The sequence below is a fragment of the Lontra canadensis genome, unplaced genomic scaffold (assembly GCF_010015895.1).
Source record: "Lontra canadensis isolate GAN:19392208 unplaced genomic scaffold, GSC_riverotter_1.0 scaffold13, whole genome shotgun sequence".
NCBI lineage: Eukaryota > Metazoa > Chordata > Mammalia > Carnivora > Mustelidae > Lontra > Lontra canadensis.
Window position 1 is genome coordinate 12,547,680 of NW_022631007.1, and position 26,917 is coordinate 12,574,596.

A 26,917-nucleotide genomic window follows, 5' to 3' on the forward strand; every position below is an offset into this window, starting at 1 on the left:
GTCCTGGGGAGTCTTGGAGAAGAGGTTTTGTGCCCTCGGGTGGGGCTTACCCCTCATATTTATGATTTTAATTTATACAGTGCCCGCCGTGGAAGCAAATGCCTCCTGTATTGCTGTGTACATACCCGATCTGGGGTTGTAAATAGGTTGTTCTGTGTATAAATAAAATCTTCCATTGACACATTTCTTGTTGTCATTTCCTGTGCTTTGACATAAAACATTACTTGCTCAAGTCTTTCCAAACTGGATTCAGGATTATGTTTTTTAGCTACTTAAAAATAAGGTGAATTGGTGTGGCTAAAGAACAAAATGGAAAGTCATTGTGTTTGTGAGTTCTTGGGTCTGTTGAATTAAAAACTCAGCAAGGAGGTCGGGCTGAGGGTCAGACTCCATCATGGGCAGCCTGGACCAGCCTACTGTGGGCATGTCATGGAAGCAAATATTCTGATCCTCCTAAATCTTTCCTATAAAACCACAGACCAGCTCTCCTACCTGTTTAGCTCCTAGTACCTTTATCCCAAGGCAGCAACCTCTCCAAGCTCAAGGTCATGCTGTTATCTCTCAGTTCTTGGGTGAGGCGGGTGACTGGGATCATAGAATTGAAAATGAGGCTGACAGGGTTCAAAAGGGCTGCATGGGCTTTTGAATACACTGGTTCTCTCTCCAACAGCTCTCTCTCCCTCCCTCCTCGCTCTTCGGGGGCCCAGGTGTACTGTGGTGTGCTCCCTCCTCCCATGTGGCTATCCAGGATTAGCCTCATGGTTATAAGATGGCTGCCACCACCCCAAGCATCACACCCAAAAAGTGACCCAAGTCCAGGGTAAGGTGTACGTGAGCAGGTGGTCGTCTCTTCTGTGTCTTTTTAAGATGAAAGGAACATTTTCAGAAGCCCAGCTTTCGCTGACCGCCCCTCATGCCTCATTGTCTAGAGCTGCACACAAACCCGGGTGACAGGAATGGGACCATGCTGAGATGACTGACCATGCATGATCAGTTAGGCTAACGCATGGAATATCTTAACCAGGTGCTGGCCTGAGTGGTTTGCACATACTAACTCCTTTATTGCTTCTAACAATCCTGCCTCTTACAGATGAGGAATGGGCTCAAAGAGGTTCCCAGCTTGTGGCGTGTCACACAGCTAGCATGTGGCAAAGGTGGGAGTCATGGGGCAGGTGGGTGCATGAGATCCTACCTTGAGTGCTGTCCTCTGTCCCAGCCCTGACACCAAGCTCAGCCCACATGACAGGTGAGAAAATTGGGTCCAAACTAGCCCATTCTGCTGGCCCAGAAGCCCAGCTCCGTACGGTTTGGCAGGGGTGGGGATGGAGGGCCCTGCACATCTGGGAAGTGGGTCTGGGGAGGGCTGCTGTGGCCTCTGCTAGCTGCTGGCCTCCACTCTCACTGGTGAGGCGCACTGCACAGGGCTGGGCTCCACTGGGTCACAAAGCAGGCAGGGAGCCGGCAGGAGACCATGTGGGGCAGAGTGGGGGGGAGGCCAGATGCCAGTCCAGAGGGGACGAGGGGGAGGGTGCAGGTGTAATTCGATGGCCAGACTGGCCAAGGCAGTGTGTGCAGCAAGAGGAGCAGTCTTTCTAAACTCATGCCACTTCCTGTTAGACGTCATCCTCCAAGGAAACCCAGGTGCTCTACACAGTTTACCTTCATCCAATCCAGCGACAGAAGCCTCCTGAAGTGAGGGAAGGCCAAGCTGTTTGACCTGTGATGGCTCAGACCGGTTTATGCTTTGTTCCCAGAGCAGTCAAGGGCAGGTGTGTTTCCGCAACTCAGGCTGCAGCCCCTCCTCATGTCCCTTGGGGGTCGGGCTGTCGTGGCCAAGGTGGCTCTGGTGGTCTGGGGTGGGGGGAGTGTGAGGCTTCCCGAGCCCACCTGGACAAAGGTGGTTGGAAAGGCAAACCACCCTCCTCGCCCCCGGCGCCCCGCCGTGCCCGGCTGCTGTGCGCGAGCAGGGGCCGCACACGCACTGGCTCATCGCTCATCACCAGTTTTCTCCTGCTCTGGGGCCCCTCCGCTTTCCAGTCTCCTTAGGGGAGAAGGTCCCTCAGTCAACACACACCTTGCCCGCCTTCCTTCTTTAGGGGTTTTCCAGGTGTTTTGTAGGAGAGAGGCATATATCCCTGAGGGGACCAGAAGGGTACCTCAGAGCCTCAAGCTGTCCCTTGACAGAGCTCAAGCTGTCCTCTGGTCAGCAGTGTTCTGTCTGCCAGAGTGGCCCTTACCTGCTGCCTGGGAGGCTCTCCTTGCTCCTGGGAGCTGACGTCTGTGACCCAGGGACTATCCTGGCCCCACCCAGGCAGCATTCCTGGTGGTGCCCTCCTGTGGCGGGGGTGGCCTCCACCTCCCGTACTCCGGCCTCTGCCACAGGCTGTGGGGCTACTCTGCTGGCTGCCGGCTGAACGTTTGCACTGCCCCACTGGCCGAGGGTGGCTGGAGAAATGAAGCCTGGGGGCACGGGGGCTAAGGAGGAAACCGGGACTCATCTGGACACTGGATCCTTCTCCTTCCGTCTCTCTTTGTCCCACAGTACTTCATGAAATGGGGAGCTTTGATTCTTGGTGTTTCTTCTCCTGACCCCAGCCTAGCTTCTCTTCCCCTGCCAAGGGTGAGCGCTGGCAGTGCTGCTCTTGTGGACATGCGTGCAGGATGCAAGGAGGACTTCGGCTTTTTGCTAAAGATAGTATCTAGGCATGCATGGCTCTTTTTTTTTTTTTTTTTTTTTTGAAGAGTGCACATGAGGGGGTAGGTGGGTGGGGGCAGAGGGGGAGGGAGCAAGAACCTCAAGCAGGCTTCATGCCCAATGCGGAGCCTGATGCAGGGCTCCATCTCATGACCCTGAGATCATGACCTGAGCTGAAATCAAGAATCAGACGACTAACCTGCTGGGCCACCCAGGTGCCCTAGGCTTGCGGGACTGACTTGTACTGATCCTGGGTTTAACATTTTAATATTTTATTCATCATGGATTTTTCTGCATTAATTTTGATTTCTAAAAATGCTGTTACTAAAAACTGATCGGTCTTGTTTGACTACCAAGTTTTTGGGGCAAAAACCTGCAGGTTTTTGCCCAAGGCCTCCACTTCCCCGAGTCCTAACCCACTGTTGCATAATCTAGTTGTGAATGTTAGAAGCTCCGACTCCCTGGCATCTGTGGAAGCCACTGCTTGATGCTGATAAATGTCAGTTTTCTATCTCTTGCGCCACTAACAGATCCCCACATCATCTGGGTCGTGTGTTGTGCTCAACATTCTCCCGTCTCCTCGGCAGTCGCACCTCCTCTGAGGTCACTTAGTAATGTGACCAAGTGTTGGCCAAAGAAATGTAAGTATTAATTGAGATTTCCGGAAAGTTTCTTTTAAGCCTTTCTTTTTCCTCCTGCTGTTGGCCTGGAGGGTGGACATGATGGATGGTGCTCCAGCAGCCAGCCTGGGCCACGGGATGGCGCTGAGCATGGAGACACGTGTCGAGGGTGGCAGCCCACTCTTGGACATCTCCATGGTCTCCCCAGAGTTCCCGGCCCCCTCTCTGCTCCTGCCCAGCAGCCTTCTCTTATATGAGTGAGGATTACACGTGTCTTGTTTTGTCTCTAAGTTGAACCTATCCCTGTGGCAGTCCTTCTGTAAAGATTTTGTACTTGGGAAGCAAGAGTGAAAGCATACAGAGACATGAGTTATATCTATTATGCAGGTGTGAGGCCAAAGGGGCCCAAACCCCAAGGAGATGGGTGAACTGGTACAAAGAAAACTTGGCAGACTGGTGCACACATGGGGCAGGTGTTTGTGGTGCACGGAGGCCTCTCCAAAGCTGGGGTCTGAGAGCATCAGTGTTGGCCTGAACAGAGGAGCTGCTCACACCAGGGATGGCAGCTCCAACCCCGCCAGCCCAGCCCGAGGTGCTGACATTAGAACTTGTCTGTATCAAGTTGGAAGCATACTGGGCACAGCCCATTCATGGTTTCCAAATCACTAAAACAAAACAGGTTTGCAAAACAAGAAGGAAGCCAGCTGGCTGGGGGTTAAAGGTTTTGTCACTCACACTGTTGATGGAAGCAGATCAACCGTGAGCTTCCTGAGCACTCCCAGGAAGCGTGTCGCCAAATCCCACGCCGGCCAGTGAAAGCTGTGGTCACTCAGCCCCCAGGGCCATCCATCCCAGGCCTCCAGGATGTGCACACTCAGGAGGACCTGTGTCCAGGGAATGCTAGCCTCTCAGCGTCCATGCTGGGACACTGGACATCGATCCTCTGGAGAACAGGAGGGTGACCAGAGGGGTAAGTGAGGGTTCACCTCTGGGGCAGGACCAGGAGCTTGGGGATCGCTGTCTAGCTGCGTGGGTCCTCACTGCTGCATTTGTGCCCTCATTTTCCAGAAGAGGTTCTGCTGTGGTCCTCCTCACCCCCTTTGTACACGGATTCCGGGTCTGATTCACCCTTGTCTCTCAGGCACCGGTTGCTGAACTGTGAGGGTGGCCGTCCACTGGACCTGACCCAGAGGAATGTGGCCCAGAGACCTCAGACCTGAGCTGGGGACATGGACTGCGTGTGAGTTGCTTTGCCTGGCAGGGGCAGGAGGTGCCAAAAGAGGGACACAGGTGTGGTCAGGGTGTAGGTGGAACAGCTGCTGGTGTTATGGTGGGTGCCATCCTCTTGGAAACATACGAGAACGGGAGGAGCCCAGCAGATGCTGGGCAGCCAGGGCTCAGGACCTCGGGCCAACGCGCTCCCTCCAGGAGACCACCTGCTGCACCCTCCCCCACCCTCGGGCCTGCGTTCTGCTCTGCTTCTGGGCACTTGAGTTGCCCAAGTTGGGTTCAGTCACCTGGAAGCAAAGGGTCCTGGCCATGACCCTCTGCAGCGAGTGACACAGGGTGACTGCAGTGAGTGGCTGTGCTGCAGGGGTGTAGAGGGACAGAGAGAAATGGGGAGATTGCAGGGAGGCCACAACCCTCTTCTTCTGTGTATGGCTATCCTTGCTTCGTGGTGCCTCGGGAGGTGAGCAAATATACCCACTGGTGTTTCTTTTACTGACTGGGCTTCGGGTGGTGTGTCCTGGGGCACAGACCCAGAGGAGCTGGGCAGGCAGGGGAGGGAGTGTTCGCTGTGGTCCTTCCCAGCTAAGTGCCTTCCAGAGAGAAAGGCATCTATAAAGCCATGATTTGGTAATCATCAGGAAATTCTGCTGCACCCCGCCCTTTTTTTTGGCCAGAAAAATGTCCTAGGGGAAGAAAGGTTTTTTGTCATGAACTACCCTTGCCACTTCCCTTTCTCTAGAAGGGAAAGAAAACCGATCACTTCTAATTTCTTCCGATATAGTTTCCCCCTTGAGTTGGGATTTATTTAAAACGCAAACATACTTCTGTTCTTTTTGAACCAGCACCAACACGGTATTTCTAAATATAAACGTTTATTGAGCATCTGAAGTGCGCTTGGGGGAAAAATGCCGAGGAATAGTTGGTGCACAACAGAAACGGGGAGACTACAACCCGAACAAAGTTTAACAGAATCTTACAGCTCTCCATGGAGCCCCACTCCCCGCAATGGGAGGGAGAGGCCAGGCCAGCGGGCAGACAGCAGCCCGAGGCTCGCACATGAAGGCACAGCCACCTGCGCGGCCGGGAGGACCGTCTGGCGAGGCCCCCTGGTTTTCCCAAAGCAAAGTTTTTCCGTTATTTCTTTAATATTTGATCACCTAAAAACAAGGGCAGAGCAAGGAGCTTGCGTCAGAGCAGCAGGAACGGAGCAGCTTCCCCGAGGGCCCGGCTTCCAGCCCTAGCCCCTCATGTCTGGTTTGGGCCTGGGGATGCGCTCTGCGGAAACCACGTGAGACGTTAACCTCCGTTCCCTAAGCTGGTGGCACGGCTGGGACACTGGTCCACGGCTGCCTTCCGTCTCCTAGCACGTGAGCACCATCTCGGCGCCGGCGGGCAGCGAGTGCGATAGGCCTGCACAGCAAGAGCTGCCACAGAGCCTCCTCTGAGGTAAGAAAGTGAAATTTGTTCCCTCCCCAGGAAGCCCGCTTCCGACCCAGCCGGAGTGTGAGGGCGTGAGGCCTCCCCATGTGCCCGTGTCCCATCGGCTGGTCTGTACCAGAGGCGGGTCCGTCATAAATGCTGACGAAGTCTTTCAAATCCGACCGCGAGCCGTGCTTCGCGAAGAGTACAGTCTCGGTTTTACGTCCTGTCCCCTCTGTTGAGGCCGCTCCGCGCTGCCGCCTCGGCACTCCCAGGCTCGTGTGCCTCAACCAGGCTTGCAGCCCCAGAGAGGTTCTGGCGGCCAGAAGGTTCGGATCGCCGCCCCCCGCACAGCTACGCCTGAGGCCTCCTCTTTCCTTTGGCTGGAAAGCAAGCTGAGGCTTCAGAATCTGTTTTAACTCAGAGCGCAGGGGGCGCGTGGGCCGTGGGGACCAGAAAACAGCGGCGGCCTGAGCCGGGCCGGCCCATCGTGTGAGCGGAGCTGTCCGAGCCTTTGTCGGCTCAGGGGCCGATACCCTCACGTGAACAGTGGAATAAGGCGGGGAAGACGGACCGTGCAGACTTCCAATGGCAGGTCGGTCCAAGGTTGGCAACGTGCCGTCGTACCCATGCCGGCGGTTCATGCAAAACCGGGGAGTGTTCTTCTACGAATGGTGGCTGGAGTCAGGTGTGGCATGAGGACAGCATGTCACCGGCTGCTGGAGGACACCGCCAGGTTTGGGCCATCCCCCGGCGCGGTGTGCAGTGCAGCGTGGCCACGTGTAAGGTGCACTTGCCCGGCCCAAGGCAGGACATCCCTGTGCTTGTAACGAGGTGGAGGATTTGGAGCGTCTGTCTGCAGAAGGCCAAAAACCGCCCCACCTGGCGAGCCGCTGCAGGAATGCGGAGGCCCCGGGGACGTTGGCGGCAGCCAGTGCTATCTGAAACTCCCGACATGGATGGAAAGAGAAGCTTCTGGTGCGCGGGACCGGCCGGGTGTCTTGGCACCGGAGAAAAGGTCACTGCTTGGCACACGAAGGGCTTCTTGGCTGCAGGAGACACAAGAGGCTGTCACTAACTCAGCCATGGACACCGGAGGCCTCACCAGGTCGAGGGATTTGGGGTGACTCCCCTCCAGTTAGAACAGGCCCCAGCAATGTGCGTGTGGACCTCTGGCAGGTATTTCCAGACTGTTCAGCTGGAGGACCTCAACTCATGCAGCCCCCTTCCACCCTGGGACAGGAGAGTGGGTTCCCACACCCTGTCCACACAGGGAGTCAGACGTTCCCAGTCCGCTGGGTCAAAATGTCTCACAGCAAAATACACCTTTACCTTGAGAGAGCGTGAGGATGGGACAGGGTCAGGGACGGGGAGAGAGAATCTCTGGCAGACTGTCCGCTGAGTGCAGAGCCCAACATGGGGCTCCATCTCCTGACCCTGAGACTATAACCTGAGCCAAAACCAAGAGGCAGATGCTCGACTGAGCCACTCAGGTGCCCCGTACCTTTTGAATCGAAATGTAGCATTCACAGAGGCACACATCTGAAACGTCCAGCCCCACGCATCAGTACAGCTGTGCTTGCCCGAGTGACACTCCCTCCCCCTCGGCCCGTTCTCGTGTGCGCTTTCCTCTGGCCCCACTGGACACTGAGGCAGCCGAGAGTGTGCGGAGGCAAGGAGGAGCCCTGTGCCCGCATCAGAAGCTGACTAAGGACCAAGATTTCAGGAGACTGGAGGCAGGGAGCAGGTAAGGAGGACGGGGCACCCCTGGAGTGGCCGGCATGGGGTAACGTGGATATAGGGGTGAAAGCCAGGTCCAGACACATGACTAGTCCAATTCAAAGGAGTGACAGAGGTAGAATGTTCTGGCAGATTCTGGGAGGTGTATGTGGCCCGCGGCCAGGGGAGACAGCTGGGCTATGTGCCGAAAAGGAAGGAGGGAGCAGAAGGATGGGGCATGAGGGGGGTGCAGAGTCCATGTGCTGAGCAGGGCAGTGGCCTGTGGAGGACCCCTGGCTGGACGAGGGCAGACAGAGGAGGGAGCGGCTGGAGCACGAGTCATCTCGAGTGCTCATTTGTTCAGGTGATGGAGGGGGCGAGGGGCTGAGAGGGTAGCAGGGAGGAAGCGGACCAGCAGGGCGAGTTCCTGAGACCGGGGTTGGGGGGTGCTTCACCCTGTGTTCTGCCCAGGTTCCCAGAAAGCCCGGTTAGGGGATGATGTAAAGAATAGGTCTGGGCAGCAGACAAGAAGCCCCCAGGCTGCATGTCTTTCCAGCGCAGTCTGGAAAGCAGCGCTCCAAGCCCCATCAAGGGCGCTCCGGTGGGGAGAGCTGGCGTCTGGGGGCCGCCAGCGGAAGCTGCCGCGGGCATGGGGGCCGGGATGGTACCTTTTCTTTCCCAGAGCGAGCTGCTTCTGTGTTTCCTTTCCCAGGTCATCTCTCACTGTACTGAAATCTTCGTCATCCTCAACCAGGAGATTCTGCATTTCAAAATAATTAATGAACAACGTTTTCAGACTCTTGAGGTGTACGTAAAAAAGACCTTAACATAAGGCCATCCGAATTCACCTAAACAGCAGACACCAAGCATCTCAGGGCTGGGGACTAGCTCAGCAAATGGCACAAAGAGCTGGCATGGGGACTGTTGTGCCAGCCCTCGGACCTCTGCCTCTGGCCACCAAAGCTCCATGGAGACCCAGCACAGGGACACGCCGGTTGGATCATGTGCACTCCAGCCCGCTAGGAGTACAGCTGCTCTTCTAGAAATACTGTCACCACGTCCCCCCACATATCTCCACAGCTGCCCTGTGAGCCTGGTCTGCTAACCCCCAGCCTCCGCAGACACGGGCTGCCCCCCACGGTCTCCTGAGGGGCTGCGGTCAGTTTCCTATACACATGTCCTTCCCCAGGAACACTGGCCACCCCCAGGCCGGCCTCATCGAGCGGCACTCTAGGAAGGACTCTGGGGCTGGCCGTCCCGGTGTGATTCAGCTTCCTGGCTCCTGACCGCCTCCCTCGGGTGCATCCGGCAGAGGTAACCCGCTCCCGCGCCATCGAACTTCCAGGCCAACAGTAGGAGTGGGTGCCATCTGGGGATGAGGAAGTCCCGTACCTGGCGTGTCTGGACCCCCGGGCCACATGCCTGCGCCGCTCTGAGGACCTGGGTGTCTGTCTCGCTACTGCTGTGCCTTTTCATACTTTGTAGTGTTTCACGGTTCTCAAAAAGCACAGCACACACAGCTACTGGAATACGAATGTACTGTCTTAGTCACCGAGCGACCGTGGGAGCATCCTGCTGCGTCCGCGTGCAGCTCTCAGGTGAGGAAAACAGAGCAGACGCAGGGACCTCTGCTCCAGTACATGGTGCTCGGGACGCATGTATCTGAATCAGCCGCTGGTCCTCCACCGCCCCTGGAGGTGAGCACTGCTGCTCCCGTCCTTGCCTGGACTTGAGCACTACCTGGGGGCATGACCCTCTGTGACCCTTAGCATTGCACAGGGTTTTCCAGTCCCTGGAAGTGACCCTGTGACTTTGTTTCAACATTTAATGATGGGCTGTCTCTCTGCGCTGACACATGGGGCTCTGATGTATTGATGTCAACCGCTGGCTTCCGTGCCACCACATCCACACTTTCGTTTTCTCTGTCCCCTTCCTGGGGGTCACTCTTCTTTCCAGTCGATGCTATTATAGCTAGTGTATATTATATTATAGTGTATATTATAGCTATTATAGCTAGTGCGCGTCCCCTCACTGCATGTGCCAGGGCTGCCCGGCTGATGGATGTGGGTACCGTCCCCGCAGCACTCCCTGCGGTCTCTGCAGAAGAACAGTCTAGGAAGGATGGCTTTAGGCCTTCCTTTCAGAATTCCCCTTATTTCTCTCTCAGTGTGTGTTCACTTCTCTTTGGCGGGGAGGAGGCACAACGCTGGACGAAGTGGGGCTTACGGGAATGCTTATTCCTTGATGTGAAAGTTATCGATTTAGCAACTTAATCCTTAAGTTAAATTAATTCTTAAGGATTAAAGTTATTAATTCTTAATACAAAAATATCACTATGTGACAAAGGAGGTTGGTTCACAGCAGGCGAGAAAGGCTCTGTCCTCTTCTGTAACAGACACCAGATTAAAGACGGGAAGCCAGCGAGCTAATTCAACAGGTGCAGAAACAGTGGGAATTTAATATGCCAACGCTCGCTCAGGATGGAAAAAAAAAAAAAAACTCAGAGCAAACTAGGCATGGAAAGAAATGTCTTACCCTGGTGTCGGGACCGACCAAACCTACAGCAACGCACTTCATGTTAAAACTTGCGCAAAAGCATTTTCATGCAAGGCCAACCCAAAATTAAGATTTTGATACTGAGGTTCTACTGGCCTCACGAAAGGAGTGGTCGGTCTGGCTTGTCCTCTTATTTCTGTTCTCTGAAACAATGTAGGGAAAAGGCACTATCTGAGCCTTGAAGATTTGATACAACTTCTCTCTCAAGTCACTGATGGGGCGCCTGGGTGGCTCAGTGGGTTAAGCCTCTGCCTTCGGCTCAGGTCATGATCTCAAGGTCCTGGGATCAAGCCCTGCATCAGGCTCTCTGTTCAGCGGGGAGCCTGCTTTCCCCCCCGCCTCTGCCTACTTGTGATCTCTGTCAAATAAATAAAATTTAAAAAAAAATCACCGATCCTGGTGTTTTACTGAAATGGCAAATTTGCTGTTAAATAACTTGCCTTAATACCAATCGTGTCTCCATCTTTCAAATAATAAGGCGCCCCCTGCAAATTATCTTGCTTTTTCTTCTTTTTCCTCTTGGTAAGTTGCTGGTTCTATAGAAAAAGCAAGCATCTTGAATAAGGAAAATTCACATTCTTACCAAAATCCCCGTCTGTGAGAAACGGCAGTTAACCTATTCACTACGCCAGGAAGGCCCAGCCTCCCGAGAAAGCCTGCAACTTTACCCAGCTTGATATCGGAAGCCACTCAAACTTTTCCGGGAAGTACTTGGCAATTTCAATTTTCTCCACGGGCAGAGAGCAGAAGTAGGCGACCCGCTGCCGCAGGGAGCTGGCCGTCCAGCCTCGGGCGGTGTCCCACACCAGGTCCGCGCATGGGGTGTAGGCCCTCTCGCCAGGGAGGCGCATCTGCGTCCTCAGCACCACGTCGTGGGGACTGCAGCAGAAGAGAAGCGGAAGGACAAGGTCGCAGGAACCATGGGGCAGGGGCAGTGACGGGCGAAGCTTCCCCTTGACCCTCTGGTTTTCAGAAGGACAGATCTTCTTTCCTCAAACCCTCTAACCCTTTCTCTGCTTTGCTTTCCTTTCACCCTGACCCTGCCTGAGCTGGGGGAAGCTCCCATCGTGGGCACCCACGGCGGTGGCGTCTTCTGGGAGGTGGCAGGGAAGGAGCCCACAATGAGGGCCGCAGCTGTGCCCCAGAAGAGGCCGATTTCTGAACCAGAAGTTGGCAGAAAAAAGCTCCATTAGCTGCAGTGGGGGGAGGGCAGCAAGGAGTGAGCGAGGGCTTAGCGATTGTGGGGGGCCCAGGGAGCGGGTCACAGGACGGGAGGCTCTGGCTGGAAGGTGGGGAGGGAGAAGGGAAAGCGTGTATGCGCGTCTAGGCGGGGGACACCGTGTGTGATTTTACATGCTGGGTTTCAGTTCTATTTTGGTTGTGGGGTGCTTTTACCAAAAGATAAAAGGAACCGCCAGAGGCAAGGGCCTGGGGAGAGAGCAGGCCTGGCGGGGCCAGGGTGGCAGAGGGCTTCCTAAGAAGGGGAGAGAGGGAGAGGAGAGAGCTCCGGAGGCTGGGCAAGGATGGGGGCGCCCCAAGCAGGTCTTCACTGCCTTCAACAAATGTGCCAGAGGGTCAATGCTGTTATTTCAGAAGGCTTCACAGATTAGACTTTTTCCTAAGACCCCTTTACAAAAACATGCAAAATACATGAACTCACACACTCACGAAACACAAATGGCTTACAGATGATAAGCCTTTGAGAAAAATGCCCGCTTTGGCAAGCGGTCAGAGCACTGAAGCAAATGAGACACGACAACCATTTCTCACTGATGAATTTAGCAAACATTTACATGAAGAAAACATTCAGTGCTGGCTTGAGGCTGAAGGGAGCCATACTCATGACCACTGCCTGTGGGAACGTACATGGGAAGGACTTACCTGGAAAGGAACTGAACGGTTTTAAGAAGTTTAAGATGTTCATACCAGTGTGATCCAGAAATCTCCCTCCAGGACACTACTCTTGGTCAATACAGTTGGCAGTGAGAATGCACTTTCATAAAAGCCACGGGGCTAAGTGAAGGTGAGACACGCTGAAGCAGAGTCCCCGCTACTATGCAGCGGCGGGAACGGTATTCCTGTCACATCACGCAGAACCACCTTGCCCTGCAGTGATGCCGACAGAAGGTCTTAAAAAAGATTTTCTTATCGTGATAAAAGAAATAGGAAAGTTTGATTCCAGACCCCGTTGGGGTATTTCTTTAGTCAATAATTAATCATTGGCTCTGACACAGGCACGGTTGTGGGTTCTGCGGGTAGAGCAGTGACCGCAAAGCTCACATCACAGTGGTGGGAGCCAAGTCACACATGAGGGTCTCCTATGTCAGGGCGTGATGATGATGAAGGAGGGCAAGGGGGTGGTGATAGGTGCTGACAAAAGACTGTCCTAGGGCACGGATGAGGGCTGGGAAGGAGCATCCTGCTCGCACTCGGAGATCACTATGGAGTCAACATGCATTTGTGACTCGCTGTTTTCATGGGAAGACGAGTTCCCAGTTCCAGACACCAGACACACAAACGCATTTGTAGAACACAGTCTGGTTTAAGTTGCCAGGCTGCTCAGCAGTGGGGAAAAACCCTTTACTATTGAACACGCTATTAAGGTTTTCAAGAAACTACCCACCATGACAAGTCAAACACGCAGAATTGGATGACTTACCCCAAATTTTCTTCTTTCTCAAGGGGCTCTAAGCAGATCTCAGTTTTCCTTCCCAGTTTGTATTCCCTGATAAAAGAAATGAAACAAAAGAAGAGTGAGTGACATACTTAATATTTTAGATTTTTTGGGGAAAAACACTAAGCTTTCTTTTTAAGCAAAAGATTACAGTGAATAAGGACATTCAAAATCTGAGAGACGACTATGAATGAGTAGATGTCGACAAGCTGGGGGAGATGGACAGACCTCGGCGTGTGCTGAGTCACAAAGAGAAAATCTGAACAGAGAGTTACAGTAAGAGAACGGAGTAAGTTACTAAGTAAGTAACCGAGTAAGTGATAAAACACCTTGAACAAAGGAAAGTCCAGGACCAGATGGCTTCACTGGTGAATTCTAACAAACATTTCAAGAATTACTACCCGTCCTTCCCCAGCTCTTCCAGAAAGCTGAAGAGCTATTATAAGGCCAGCACTACCCTGATACCAAAACCAGACAAGAATATCCTAAGAAAAGTTACAGACCAATACCCTGCTGAATACAGATGTAAAAATGCTCAACAAAATATCCGCAAACCAAATCCCAACTCCTACACCTCAATCAAGTGGGATTTGTTCCAGGGACACAAGGGTGGTTCAGTGTCTGCAAATCAACCCATGTGATACAGCAAAGTGAAGGGTAAAAACAAGTCATTATCTCAACAGATGAAGGAAAAGCATTTGACAAAATTCTACATTCTTTCATGACAACTTCACTTGACAAACCGGTAGGAGAAGAAACCTAACCGGACACCGTAAAGGCCAGACGCGAGAATCGCTGGCAGCTCATCCACCGACGGCTGCGCGTCCGCACGCCTGTCTCCGCCGCAGGGAGAAGGTGCCCGCTTGTGCCACCCTGACCCGACGCTCCACTGGAAGTCCTGGCCAGAGCCATTAGATAAGGAAAAGAAAGAAAAGGCATAAAATCAGAAAGGCAACAGTACAGCTGCCTCCTCTTACAGATGTCACGCTATCCCATGTAGAAAACCCTAAACACCAAAGGACTAAATAAATTCAGTGAAGTTGCAGGATACAAGGTCAAGATACGAGAACCACTTAGCAGTTTATACACTAATAGTGAACCACCAGAAAGACAAGAAAACAGTTCCATTTACAAGAGCATCAAAAAGAATAAAATATGCAGAAATAAATTTAACCTAGGAAGTGAAAGACCTGTATGCCGTAGGACGTTGACGAACGACACTGAAGACATACGGAAATGGAAAGATATGCCATGTTGCTGAGCTGGAATGTTGCTAAAATGTCCCCATTATCCAGAGTGATCTGCAGATTCAATGCAATCTCTATCAAAATTCCAATGGCATTCTTCACTGAAATAGGAAACCACTCTGAAAGTTTGTATGGAACCACAAGAGATCCCAAAGATCTGAAGCAATCTTGAGAAAGAAGAATAAAGCTGGAGGTATCATCTTTCTTGATTTCAGACTACAGTAATCAAAACAGTATGGCACTCGCAAAAATCAGACACAAAGATCAGTGGAAAAGAAGAGAGAGCTCAGAAATAAACCCACGCACATACGGCAAATGAATTTACAACAAAGGTGCCAAGAGGACACAACAGGGAAAGGACAGTCTTGGTCTCTTCAGTAGATGGTGCTGGATAACTGGTCAGCCATGTGCGACAGAACGCAGCTGGATGGCCATCTCACGTCATATCCCAAAATCGACTCAAATGGATTAAAAGACTAGACTGTAAGGGCCAAGCCACAAAACTCCTAGAAGAAAACACAGGAGGTAAGCTCCTTCACACTGGCCCTGGCAATGATTTTTTCATTTGAAACCAAAGGAAAAGACAAGAAAAGCAAAAATAAGCAAGTGGGACTGCATCAAATTAAAAAGCTTTTGCACAGCAAAGGAAACCATCAACAAAATGAAAATGTGACCTAGGAAATGGGTGAAGAAATTAGCAAATCATGTATGTCATAGAGGGTTAATAAAGAACCCATACAGCTCAAGAATAAAAAAAAACCCAAACCCGTAAATACTATTAAAAAATGGGCAGAGGAACTGACATTTTTCTCCAGAAGATCCACAGATGGCCCCCAGTACATGAAAAGGTGCTGACCGTCACTCATCCTCAAAGAAGTGTCTCACAAGCACAGGGAGAGACGTCCTCCCACTCGTCGCAACGGCTAGCACCGAAAAGGCGAGAACAGTGTTGGCGGGGTTGTGGAGGAAACGGGAACCCTTGTGCACTGCTGGTGGGAATGTGAACTGGTAAAGCCAATTTTTTGGAAGTTCCTCAAAAAATTAAAAATAGAACAAGCCATATGATCTGGCACTTCTGGGCTTGTATCCGAAGGAAATGAAAACAATCTCGGAAGTGATATCCTTGCTCCCACGTTCACAGCCGCACTATTCACAGCAGCCAAGATACGGAAACCACCCAAGCGTCCGTCAACGGAAGGGTGGACGGGCAGGGAGGTGGTGTACACGTGTATGCAACAGAGTATCAGGAGGACATCCTGTCACTTGTGACAACACGGATGACCTTGAGGGCATTAGGCTAATAGTGAAGTTAAGTGTGACAGTTAAGTGTGGTATCACATACATGTGGATTCTAAAAAGGCCAAACGCATAGGAACTGTACATGGCGGTTTCTAAGGGCTGCGAGGGGCTGGGGGGAAGAGATGTTGGTCAGAGATGCCCAACCTCTAGTTCAAGATCCGTAAGTTCAGACAGAGCCTCTCATGTCCAGCACCGTGCTTACAGTTCACTGTATCACAGACTGGAAAGTTCTTTAGAGCGTAGATCCTGAATGTTCTTACCACAAAAAAGAAATGCTAATTATGTGACACCTGCAGGGTTGGCTAACGCCAGGGCGACAATCATTTTCAACGTATGCAGTGCCGTGTATCAATGATATCCCAATAAAGCCTGAAAAACTCAACATTCTGTTCATGGTACCTGAAGCACAGTAAACATACAGGGAGCTACATTTATGCCTAATATGGAAAAATAAAGCCCCAGAGTGTCGATGGAAAGTGTCACCCAGCTGCCAGCAGGAAGCCTGAACCCCCAACCCCCTCGGCCCTCAGTGCGGTGGCGAGGGAAGACGGTGAGTCCACTGAGGAACCTACTTGAGCTGCTGCTGGTTGGCACGTAAAAGCCTGCTGGGGCGCTGGCCTTCCATGGTCCAGGCTCTGAGGAAGTCTGGGGAGGGGATGACCAACTCCGAGGAGGGGGACAAGGTCATGGCCTAGAAAGAAAACAGACATTTCTCCAATGGTTTGAAAAAGCGCTCCAAACAGATACATTGCTTTAGGAAGACACAGACACTACACAGTGACATCTGAGGGAAGAGTGCCTCAAGGAATGATAAACTCTATTAAAAAAAAAAAAAAATCACGGGGTATCTCTAAAATGAAATCCATCCAGTCACTTCTGTCTTCCTCTTGTGGGAAGCCAGCTTGAGGGATGAGTGAATTTTCCAATGAGCCAAAAGCTCCTTTTAAATATTTCAGGAAGTGAAACTTTGAAATTCATTTCAATGTGAGTATAACTCGCAAAAGCTCTAATGAAAGCCAGTTCTTCAAGGTTGTGAGTTCTTCAAGGTTGGCTGTCAGTGGAATGTTCCAGAATCTTTGGATGCAGCTGCTAGGCCTAAACTTCTGTACTCATTTAGCAGGCTGACAGCTATTTATAGATTGAGACCGTAATATATAAAACAGCCAGTACTCAATTTTTATCTAAAAACAGCAACTCTGTATTTCTTTCGAGAAAAAAAAGTCTCTCTTGTTCTCATGGCAGTAAGAGGAAGGTTACTTCAGATGCTGCGTGCACACAGGAAAATCCAGGACGGACGGCGGATACTCGTGTTGTGGGCCCGACAACAGCAGGAATTTCCAAAGCGTTCTGTGTTGTGCTCAGCCCAGCCTTTCCATCCGGACCCAACACTCTGTCTACAGAGTGTGAGTGTGTAAGAAAAGGATGCAGTATCTACTTACACATTCTAAGACACATGTTGTAATGGACATTTAACACAGGGACCACAATGATACAAGAACAATGTAAATAAAGGGGTAAAGTGAATGCTTCACAGATGATCCAACACATGTTTCCCTAAGAAACCAAAATGAACATAAGCCGCAAGTCACTGAGGAGAAATTCAAATGAAAGCGCACAGCATGCCCGTCCGAGTGGGGACACATGACAGCCACATGGCGAGTGGCAGAAACACACACCAGGGCCGTGTGAGCCGAGCGCGGGAGTGCCTGCTGGGTACTTACCACTGAACGTGGCCTACAACACATGCCCTATCAGAAAGACTGTAAGTGAGGGAAAAGGAAATAGAAGAAGGTATTAATATCTCACTGGAAGAAGCCGGGCCACCACTCCCGCACCACAGGAAGAAGCCTGACCTGGGACTTGAGCTCTGCCACAGTGGTGTCTTCGGAGATCTCCAGGTCCCCCAGGAAGCGGAGGGAAACCTCCCCGTGCGGGTCGCCGGGAGCACCTACAGAGGACAGAGCCAGATGTCAGAAGGGAGCCTGGACTGTGTCTACTTCCTATTTCTGAAACACACACCATGTTTTGGTATCATAGATAGCTTTAGTACAGCTCCCTTCGAGAAACGGGATGTGAGTTCCATGAATTGGGTCCCTGGTGACTTTGGAGGGGAGGAAGCCATGCCTGGGGCATCAGCCGGCAGGGAGCATGCCATGGGCACCATGTCCTGGTTTTCTTACTGTAATGGGCTCGAGGAATTTCACATTTGTGCTGTCTGCCTACATTCTTCTTCTCCACATGTTCTCCTTCCTCAGAGAGGCCTTTGCTGGTAGGATTTTCCGGCCTTGCCCTTTATTTTACCCTCCTGCTTCTTTCTCTCATACACTTATCCCAGCATGTTAGTCTTTTATCATTTTCTTGTGTGCTGTGTGTGTAGTATTCCCAATCCGTCTCCCCAAAAGAACGTCATTCTCCAGAGAGGGCAGGCTGTCTATCCTTCTTGTCTGTCCAGTGCCCGGGTGGCTGCCACACAGTGAACGGCCACTAGAGGTTTACTGACTAAAAGAATCTTTGACAGTAAGAAGGACTTTCTACATGTATTTTTAAAAAGGTGAAAACAAAATGTTCTCTTATCTGAAGTTCTAGATATAAATGGTGGTAACTCAATTTAAAATCTGGAATAACTTCCCTCGTATCTGCTCTGTTGATTGCCAGGCACACTGCTAATGCGCACTAAGACGTCGGATTAAGTAGGTCAAATGAAAGAGCTCTCTTCCTGCGTTGTTCTTCTGTCTTAAGGACACCGTGAGCCGGCATCACTAGGAAGATACTTTTAGGAAGCTCAGGAATGAAAAACTATTTCCCAGATGTTGTGATCTAGAAGGACTGTCAAAAAATGAACTGTTTCCTTTACTTTCATGGAGAAAGACACAGCTTTTTAAAGTTGTATCCAGTTCTATATGTAATTATTATTCTATTACCAAAACATTTTCAGAGTTAGTACCTACCTAATGTAACCCAAACAAAAAAACTTAATGCCGATTTCATAGGTAATTTCGGTATGAAGTATTTTATTGCTCTATACATATAACCCTAACTTCGCAGTAAGGAGATAAAAATGTGACTCACTTACGTTGATTTCAGTACTGAGGCTTAAAAGGTAAAAAGAAATATTAAGTGTGTAATACTTCAAGGCACTAAAGAAGGCTAAATAAGTAAAACCTAATAAACAGAAAAAACATATAAAGAGTTGTTCCTACCATATTCTCTTTAGTTACAAAGGAAATTAATTTGTGTGTGTGTTTTTTTTTTAAAGATTTTATTAGAGTGAGTGAGCACAAGCAGGGGGAATGGCAGGCAGAGAGAGAGAGAGGGAGAAGCAGGCTCCCTGCTGAGCAGAGAGCCCAATGTGGGGTTTGATCCCAGGACCCTGAGACTATGACCTGAGCTAAAGGCAGAGGCTTAACTGATTGAGCCACCCGGGCGCCCTGTGTTTTCTTTATAATGAAGCACAAATCTACTTTTTACAAATGGCAACTGAGACTCACTGCTAGTGACTTCTTGTTCATCCTGATGTGTGTGCGGAATTCTGTCTGTGGAGAAGCAACTAAGACTAAAACAGCACGTTTGAATCCTGTGTGTCTCCTCAGAAGTCAGAGACGAGGCGAAGCACCCCGGCAGCTGCCCCTGGGGTGTGGCAGTGGAAAGAAGCAGGGGCGGGGTGTGGACTGTGCACAGCCCCCGCCAGGGACCTGCGTCTACTATCAGGCTCAGTACCCGAGTCTGTGATGGGGGGGTGGGGGAGGGTACGCCGCGGCAGGATCTTGCAAGATGATGTGGACAAATTCGAATGTGTTGCCAGAATAATGAAGACAGTAACAGACGGCACTTGACAGGCTGCAGAGCACTGGATAAACACAGGATGGGGTTCTTCTACAGAATCAATAGGTTTTGATTTGTCAACCTTACATTTAAGATACAAACTCCATCTGCCTCCCAGAGCAGAAGCAGTCACTGTACTCTCGGGAGGACAAGCTGGTGGCTACAGTTCTATTCTCACCGTGGGTGGAAGCAGGTCTGCAGACCCCACCTGGGGAAGGGGTGCTGTTCATCCGGAACGGACTCTTCCAGTGACGCGTGGGCCCCCCAGGCTGGTACAACCAGACGGGAACCCTCAGGAAACCCTGAAGAATGGAGCATTGCCAACCGCGGTGAGGTACACGGATTAACTATGTTTCTACTTCCACACACAAAGAGAAGTATCTTGAGAACAACAAATGTTCCTGAGTTTATTATTTTTCCTTTTGGGTGTATTAACTGCCATATACTATACCTGTTAATTGTTTTTACAATCAAAAGTTTCAGATCATAAAAATTAGTCTTTGGGACGATGGGGACTCAGTGTTCTTTGCAAATACACTTACTTGTAGGATCTTACTACAATCAAAGAAAAGTCCAAATACCAAAGCACTGGACACAACAAACAATACGAGTATTTTCAGGCCTGCTAAGGGCACCACCAGCACGACGCTCCACTTAGAAGCAGTTTTCAGTCTTTAAAATTCCTACAGGAACTTTCTAAAGAAGCAAGAACCTACTGCTCCCAGTTGGATTCCTGTAAAGAAACTTCATGAAATAAACCTGATCTACTAGCTGCCCCCCCCCATAGATACACACCATTTCCGGTAGCAAAAACCATGAACCAGCTTCCAGGTCTCTCTAGACCAGTTATATTAGGGGAGGCTGGGACTTGTGACAAACTGATTTCAGCTCTAGAACTTATCCTAGAGATATATACATGCCAAATGGCATATATATGATATTTTGGGCATCGTTATTTGTATCAAGACTGGAAGCCACCTAAATCCTTGAAGACACTGGCTGAATAAATTATGGTACCTACGTACAATGGAATATTCCACAGCCACCGAACAGAGGGAAACAGCTGGATGTGTATGAACGCAACATACACATGGACATAAAATATTAATGAAAAAAAGCGAGGTACAAAGTAGGTTGTCTAGCAAATAATCTTCTGTGTAAGAAAAAAACATGCATGTGTGCAAACACGTGTGCTGTGTACACACACACACACACACACACACACACAAACACGTGTGCATTACCAAGTACAGACTTCAGAAAGGATCCAGTGGAAACGGGCTGCCTACAGAGGGAGGACCTGAGTGGCCAAGGGAGACTTACTTCTCCTGGCCCAGGCTTTCATACACTTCAAATCTTGTATTATGAATGTTACCAACTAAAAAGTTAACTTTAAAGATCACAGAATAAAATATAATTCACGAAGTGATGCAGAAACGTCCGTGTGTGTGCGGGTATGAGGAGATCCTCGAGATATAGGAAGTGAATAAAAACAAACAAAGATGTTTGTCAAACAAGGTATAGAATACGATTCCCTTTGGGTGAACTTTAAAAGGGATACGCACATATTTACATTCTGCACACAAACAGGCATAACTGTTTTCTGGGAAGGATATGCAAGGGAAAGTAAGTTAATTGTGACTCTTTCTGGAGAGGAAAAAATGGGAAAAGCTCTCTTCATTTTATAGCCTGCCACGTCTTTTGAATTTCCTAATCATAAGCCAGTGGTTATCTAAGTGCTAGAATCTGGGGTCATTTTTTAACTTCCATCTTTACATGTGTCCACCTTAAAAAGAACCTAATAAAGAATGGTCTTAGGTAGCAGCAATCCACGGTGTTTATTTCAGAGCAGTGAAATGAGTGTTCTTGTCCGTAGCTCATGGGGCTACCAGTTTGGTGCGGCTTTCTGGGAAAACAATGTGGCAACACAGAGCGAGCATCCAGTCTTAAAAAAGTTCATACCTTATGACCTGTTCATTTTGACTTTGGAACAATCCTGAGGACGGTTTCTATTTAAGTATTAGGTATAAAAATAAGACATTTACAACAAGCTAAATTTCTCACGGGGGGTGTGTGAATTAAACTGGTAAGTCACATCCTGGATACAATGACTGGTTTTGGATTCTGCATTCGGGTTAAGGACTGAAATATGAAAAGCAGGAAATAAACTGGTTTATACGACTGATTTTGCAAGAGGGAACTCTATGAAGACGTAAAACACAGCAGCTGTCTGATGAGAGAACTTACCTCAAATCCCAGCATTCTCTTCATGCCTGGCTGTGTCTCCCCACAATGAGAAACATCATCTCAGTTACCAGAAAGCAGTAACTGTTCTTACAAAATGTCAATTCAGAAGCAAGACCTTACCGGAGGAGGAAGTTTTCCTTCAATTAAAAGCAAAGTATCTCCAGAACGTATCGTAACTTCTCTCAGGGCTGCATCCTAGGGAAACAGAAATTCCTTTATGACTTCTGACAGGAGCAAACAAGACCTCTGGATCTTTTCTTGGAATCCTATGACTCTATAACCCTTTCACGAAAGAAAGAAACAATAAAGCAGGCATCGAGGAGGCAGGAAAGACACTAAGACTATAAGCAGTATCTCCTTCTGCATAAAATCATAGGGGATGGACTGGAAGCATCATAAAGGCTGTGGGGAGAGGGGACGGATGGGATGAGACACGGAAGACTGAGCTGCAGAGGATGAAATACCAGTTAGGCCCGAAGGCTGGGCTGGATATGGAAAGCTAGAGGAAATGAGAAGGAATTCTCATGAAAAGAAGAGCAGGGTTAAGGTCAAGTCCAGAATAAGGGGAAGAGCTTAGGAGACGAGACAGACTAGAGCACCAGCTAGAGAGTAACAGGACAGGAAGCTGGATTGGAAGGTCACAGATGGAAGGGCTGTGAACTAGATGTCAAGGAATTTTTAGCTGCTTTGAAAAAAAGCTGCTCAAATTTTCTGAGTTTTTTTTTTTTTTTTTTAAGATTTTATTTATTTGACAGAGAGAGAGAGACACAGCGAGAGAGGGAACACAAGCAGTGGGAGAGGGAGAAGCAGGCTTCCTGCTGAGCAGGGAGCTCGATGAGGGGCTCGACCCCAGGACCTGAGCCAAAGACAGCCGCTTAATGACTGAGCCACCCAGGCATGAGAAGGGGTTTTTTAAAGACCAGTCCAGCTGCTACATGCACGATACACTGGAGTGGGGAACACCTGACTTGGGGCAGCCACTTGGTGTAATTTAGGGAAGAGTACAAAAAAGAAAAGACGAAAACAGCTTGGCCCAACGGCCAGGCGTGGGAAGGGCCAGGGAGGAGTGGAAAAGCCGAGAGCAAAGATGAAGGACCGCAGGGCCAGCAGCATTGTGGGCCAAAAACACAAGGCCGGGAAACACAGCATCTCTGCAAAGAGGTGCAATAAGTTTGCTTTTAGGTGAATTATTTGATACTGATTTGGGAATTAAGAGAGAAGAAAATGCAGAAACCACACAACTAGACACACTCTCTGACCCCCAAACCGCATGTCCTGTGGATGGTCTGAGGTCCGCGTCTGGGCAGTCAGCTTCCCGGCCGAGCCTCAGAGGCCCCTCTCTGCACTCACTCCCTCGGCCCCAGGCAGCAGAGCGCCCCGGGGGAAGGCCCAGGCCACCTGCCTCATCACCCTTCTGCTGACGCACGAGGCCACCAGCTGTCACTGTACGGCAGGCACAGCAGGACTTGGGGGAGCACGGCTGATCCCAAGTACCCAAGCTTGCTTCTCCCTGAGATTCCTCTTGGGACTACCTCTAAGGCCACGGGTTTGACCGGCAGGTGCGACGCTCTCTAGGTCAGTAATAAGATGGTTAACCAGAGTCTGACTATCTTGTAATAAAATTGTTCCCAAGACTACCCAGAGAGTTTGGCTGGATCTAGAGATGCAGCTTCGATCAGAGCCTGAGTGACTGGCTGGTAAGATGAATTCTGCCATCATTAACTTACAGAGAAACAGAGATTAAAATATTCAGGTTTCAAAATTCAGACTGTATCTTCACATTGTTTCACAAATGTCTTCTGTTCTTGGAAGTCCTCTGCTTTCTCACGAGGACCTACTATTTCTAGGGACATACTCTCTTAAGTAAAAAGAGCACTCAGCACAGATGTTAGAAATGTTCCCACTAGGCTGAGACCTTCCCTCTGACTTTAGCAAAGACCTATACATACAGTAAGGAAGTAGACGGAGACCAGGTACAGATTTTTGTAGCCTAAAATAATGAAAGTTTTCTCTAGAATGTATACGCCAGTGGGGTGAGGGTGAGTATCCTGTACGGAACACAAACACAATCATTTCTAAGAATAAAACGTGTAACAATAATCTTACTTCTTCACATAAAGGCTCGCCAGCTTCATAACACCAATCCATTTTTCGTAAATGCCATGTGTCTCCTGTGAAGGAATCAAAATCAGCATAAAAAAACTAAGAGTATATTTTAAGAGTTTGTCAGTAATGACCCTCTGGATAAGCAAGTATCAAATGGGATTTGAGCAAATAACGGACTTCTAAATTCTCTCTTCCAGGCAGGAGAAAAATAAAGCAATTCCTTCCGTTCAGTTAATTTCCTCTCTATTCCACCAAGATCTGCATACTTGCAAACAGATTAACCCTTGCTACCGTCACACGGCACCGATGTCCTACTTTCATCAGTTACTCGTGCACTCATCACACACGAATACAGATACTGTCCATCTAGGTACAGACTCTCTTCTAAAATCATTATGAAGTTGTTTTATTTCATGGTTTTGGTTGAGAGTATAGGCCACTATCTCTTACCAACTGATAATGGGTACGACCAAACTGTTATCATCCATTTACCGGTTGATCTAACAAAAACCAATGTTTCTGAAATAGCATTTTAATGAAGTTGGTATAAACGAGAATTTATTAATGTTAAATAGTTTTTAATTAGATTTCTCTCAATATGCTTGCTGTACTGATGAAATGGGAAATTTTTTGAGGCAGAGAGGGAAGATGAATAGAGTAAAAGTTGGAAATTCTGATTAAAAAAAAAAAAGCAATGTTTTAGAAACAGTCAGCCATCCCACCCACCAGAAGCTACAGCCAAAGGAGTAAACACAGATCTAATACTGAACCTCCAGATGCCACAGGTCTTTAATTCTTACCATACTGTTCTTTGCAGATCCTCTCCTACCATTAGTTTTAGTTTTAAATATAGTAAGAATTGTACTTAATCTAAGTGTGTTTTTTTTTCAAGATTTTATTTATTTGAGAGGGAGCAGCACAAGTGGGGGAGAAGCAGTGGGAGAAGGAGGAGCAGACTCCCTGCTGAGCAGGGAGCCCAACTTGAGGCTTGATCCCAGGACCCTGAGATCACAACCTGAGCTGACGGCAGACGCTTTAGCCAACTGAGCCACCCAGGCACCCCTCTGTGTTTAAAAAACCAAACAAACCCAATAGGTTAAAAGTGAACACCATTCCTTCTTTGCACCATAATGTGGAAGGAAGAACGTGGGTTCTGAAAGCAGAGAGTCCTAGCTACTTGCCGTATGACTTTGGGTAAACCCTTAACCATTCTCAGCCTCCGTCTTGTCATCTGTGAGATGGGATGGGTGCTGGTCCCTGCACGGAGGCCCGTCAGCTCCTAGAAGGGGGCTGCAGGGCCCAGAACCTCCCTTCTGGTTAGGGTGCCAGAGGTTTCTCCTCAGCAGGTCTGAGGATGGCCAATGCCCTAACAAGAGCAACGGGATGCCCCGGGAGCCCTCTTGCATGACTCCCCCGGGGAGCTACTTCAAAGATACCCTGGATTTATTTTTTTCATTCATATTACATTCCCTAATGTACACCAAAAATACTGGCACGAAACACAAGGCACTGAAACTCTGAATCAATGAGGTTAAAAAGAAAAAAAATCAGTGAAGGGTCTGGGTGATTCCAGAGGGCATAAATCCTGGCTTTGCTCTTCTGGGCCTGTGCTGGAGCCTGTCAAGCTTCTCTGTCCTCGCAGCGGCTAAGCCACAGCTGGCTTTCTGTTAGCTTGAACAGCGGAGCCAGGAGAAGGCACTACGTGCATGACAAAGCTGGAGGAAAGCATATCTGAGGGGCTGTCATCAGGCTTACAGGTGACTTACTATGAGGACACAGATAAGTGACTTTGTCATGGTCTGAAACTTACCTGGCAGGCCAGACTTCTCCAGCATGAGCTTTAAACACTGTTCAAAAAGAGAGAAAAACCACATTCAGTTCTCTGTTTCTGAGATACAGCACTGGGAAAGACGCCCCTGTTGGACCCTGGGCATGTCTGTTTTATTATATTTAGTAATTCCTGGAGGGATGAGGATATGTACAGCTTAGATGACTTAAGGGAGCTCTGCTTCCTAAGAGCTAGGTGGGGCCAGCCAGGAGGGGAAAAAGTTGCTGGTGTCTGTAGCTGAGGCTTAGACTCTGCTCACCCCCGAGCAGGCCCGCAGCATGAGCGCCTGCTCTTGAGGACCAGCGCTGGGGTCTGGGCCGGATATGACTGATTAGGCCGATTTCATAAATACACATTGAACCCTGAATCCTATAAAAGATCAGCCTTTACAGAGCACCCAAGAGATACAACTGGTCATCTATGAACTCAAAGGAAGAGATCCGTGCAGACGGTGTGACATGATTAACAGAAGTTTAAATAACAGTAATAAAAATCAGAAACTCCCAACTTCCTTGGGCGAAAAACCTACTCTTTTGCCTACCTATAAATTCACAGCGAGAGTAAATAAAACTTGAATTATACTATGCTAGCAGAGAAGGAAGCAAGAATAAGGAGAATTACTACTGTACTGCTTGGAATAAGAAAAAGAGCAAAGGATCAAAATGTCCACGAACAGGAACTCTTAAATAAAGTACAAGAGGTCTTAAAAAAAAGGATAAAACAGATTTACACACTGGTTTTAAAAGACCTTCACAAATTCGAAGGGAAACAAAGTTCTAGTGTCATACATGCAGCGTGATCTCATTTATGATTTAAAAGAAACCGTATGAACAAGTCCAGCCCATCTGTCCCTGTGCCGGTGTGAGCCATCAACGGTCTGGAAGGACTCGCACTCGCTGGGGTGGTCAGGTCACGCCGTGCCAAGACCACGGAGACGTCTGGCTGGGCGCTAGGGTAGGCTGTGGCCAAGGAGGATTTTTATCCATACGCTACCCCCAGTGGGGTTTAAAGAATAAGCCCAGGATTACTTGTATGATTAAGAGTAAAAGAGACTTTAAAATATGCCCAAAGATTATTTAGAGAAGGACAGCAGTAAGAGCACAATCCAGTAAGACACAGGGACTGGGAGCACAGCGGCAGCCGCACCCAACTTCCGCAACTTAAGAAAAGCGAACGTTCACCTCAGCTGTGCTCTGGGACCAGAGCGCAGAGGCCGACGTGGCCCAGCGGGGCAAGGACTCAGGGCCTCTGAGAGACACAGGGAAGCACGGGAGGCCTGGGAGCACAGGGAAGGGACCGCTCAACGTCTCTGTAAGGATAGACCCTGGGGAAATGCAGGCTGGAAAGAAAAAGATCATCGGGAAGCTGCTAGAATAACCCGGAGGAGAGGTGCCCAGGCTGTAGCAGTGGAGGGAATGAGATGTGGTCAGATCCTAGACAAGTCATGACGGGAGA

The 26,917-nt window shown here is 49.5% G+C and overlaps 1 protein-coding gene across 8 annotated transcripts in view; it reads right to left on the reverse strand.

The window, feature by feature from the left end:
* Positions 1–6,437: 6,437 nt before the first annotated feature.
* The window catches only part of USP40 (ubiquitin specific peptidase 40), a 74,553-nt gene continuing 54,073 nt past the window's right edge, over positions 6,438–26,917 (reverse strand). For 5 of the 8 annotated variants that reach the window (XM_032857530.1, XM_032857531.1, XM_032857528.1 and 2 more), the window contains 11 exons: positions 25,445–25,481; positions 23,635–23,699; positions 21,649–21,723; positions 19,460–19,583; positions 17,313–17,407; positions 16,032–16,150; positions 12,899–12,964; positions 10,908–11,118; positions 10,680–10,775; positions 8,352–8,443; positions 6,438–7,013 (listed from right to left, as the gene is read on the reverse strand). In XM_032857530.1, the coding sequence (XP_032713421.1) occupies positions 6,902–7,013; positions 8,352–8,443; positions 10,680–10,775; positions 10,908–11,118; positions 12,899–12,964; positions 16,032–16,150; positions 17,313–17,407; positions 19,460–19,583; positions 21,649–21,723; positions 23,635–23,699; positions 25,445–25,481 (1,092 nt within the window). In that variant the 3' untranslated portion in view covers positions 6,438–6,901. Of the gene's footprint in view, positions 7,014–8,351; positions 8,444–10,679; positions 10,776–10,907; positions 11,119–12,898; positions 12,965–16,031; positions 16,151–17,180; positions 17,220–17,312; positions 17,408–19,459; positions 19,584–21,648; positions 21,724–23,634; positions 23,700–25,444; positions 25,482–26,917 lie in introns of those variants that run through there. The other 3 variants (XM_032857529.1, XM_032857534.1, XM_032857535.1) reach the window with 3 other exon arrangements.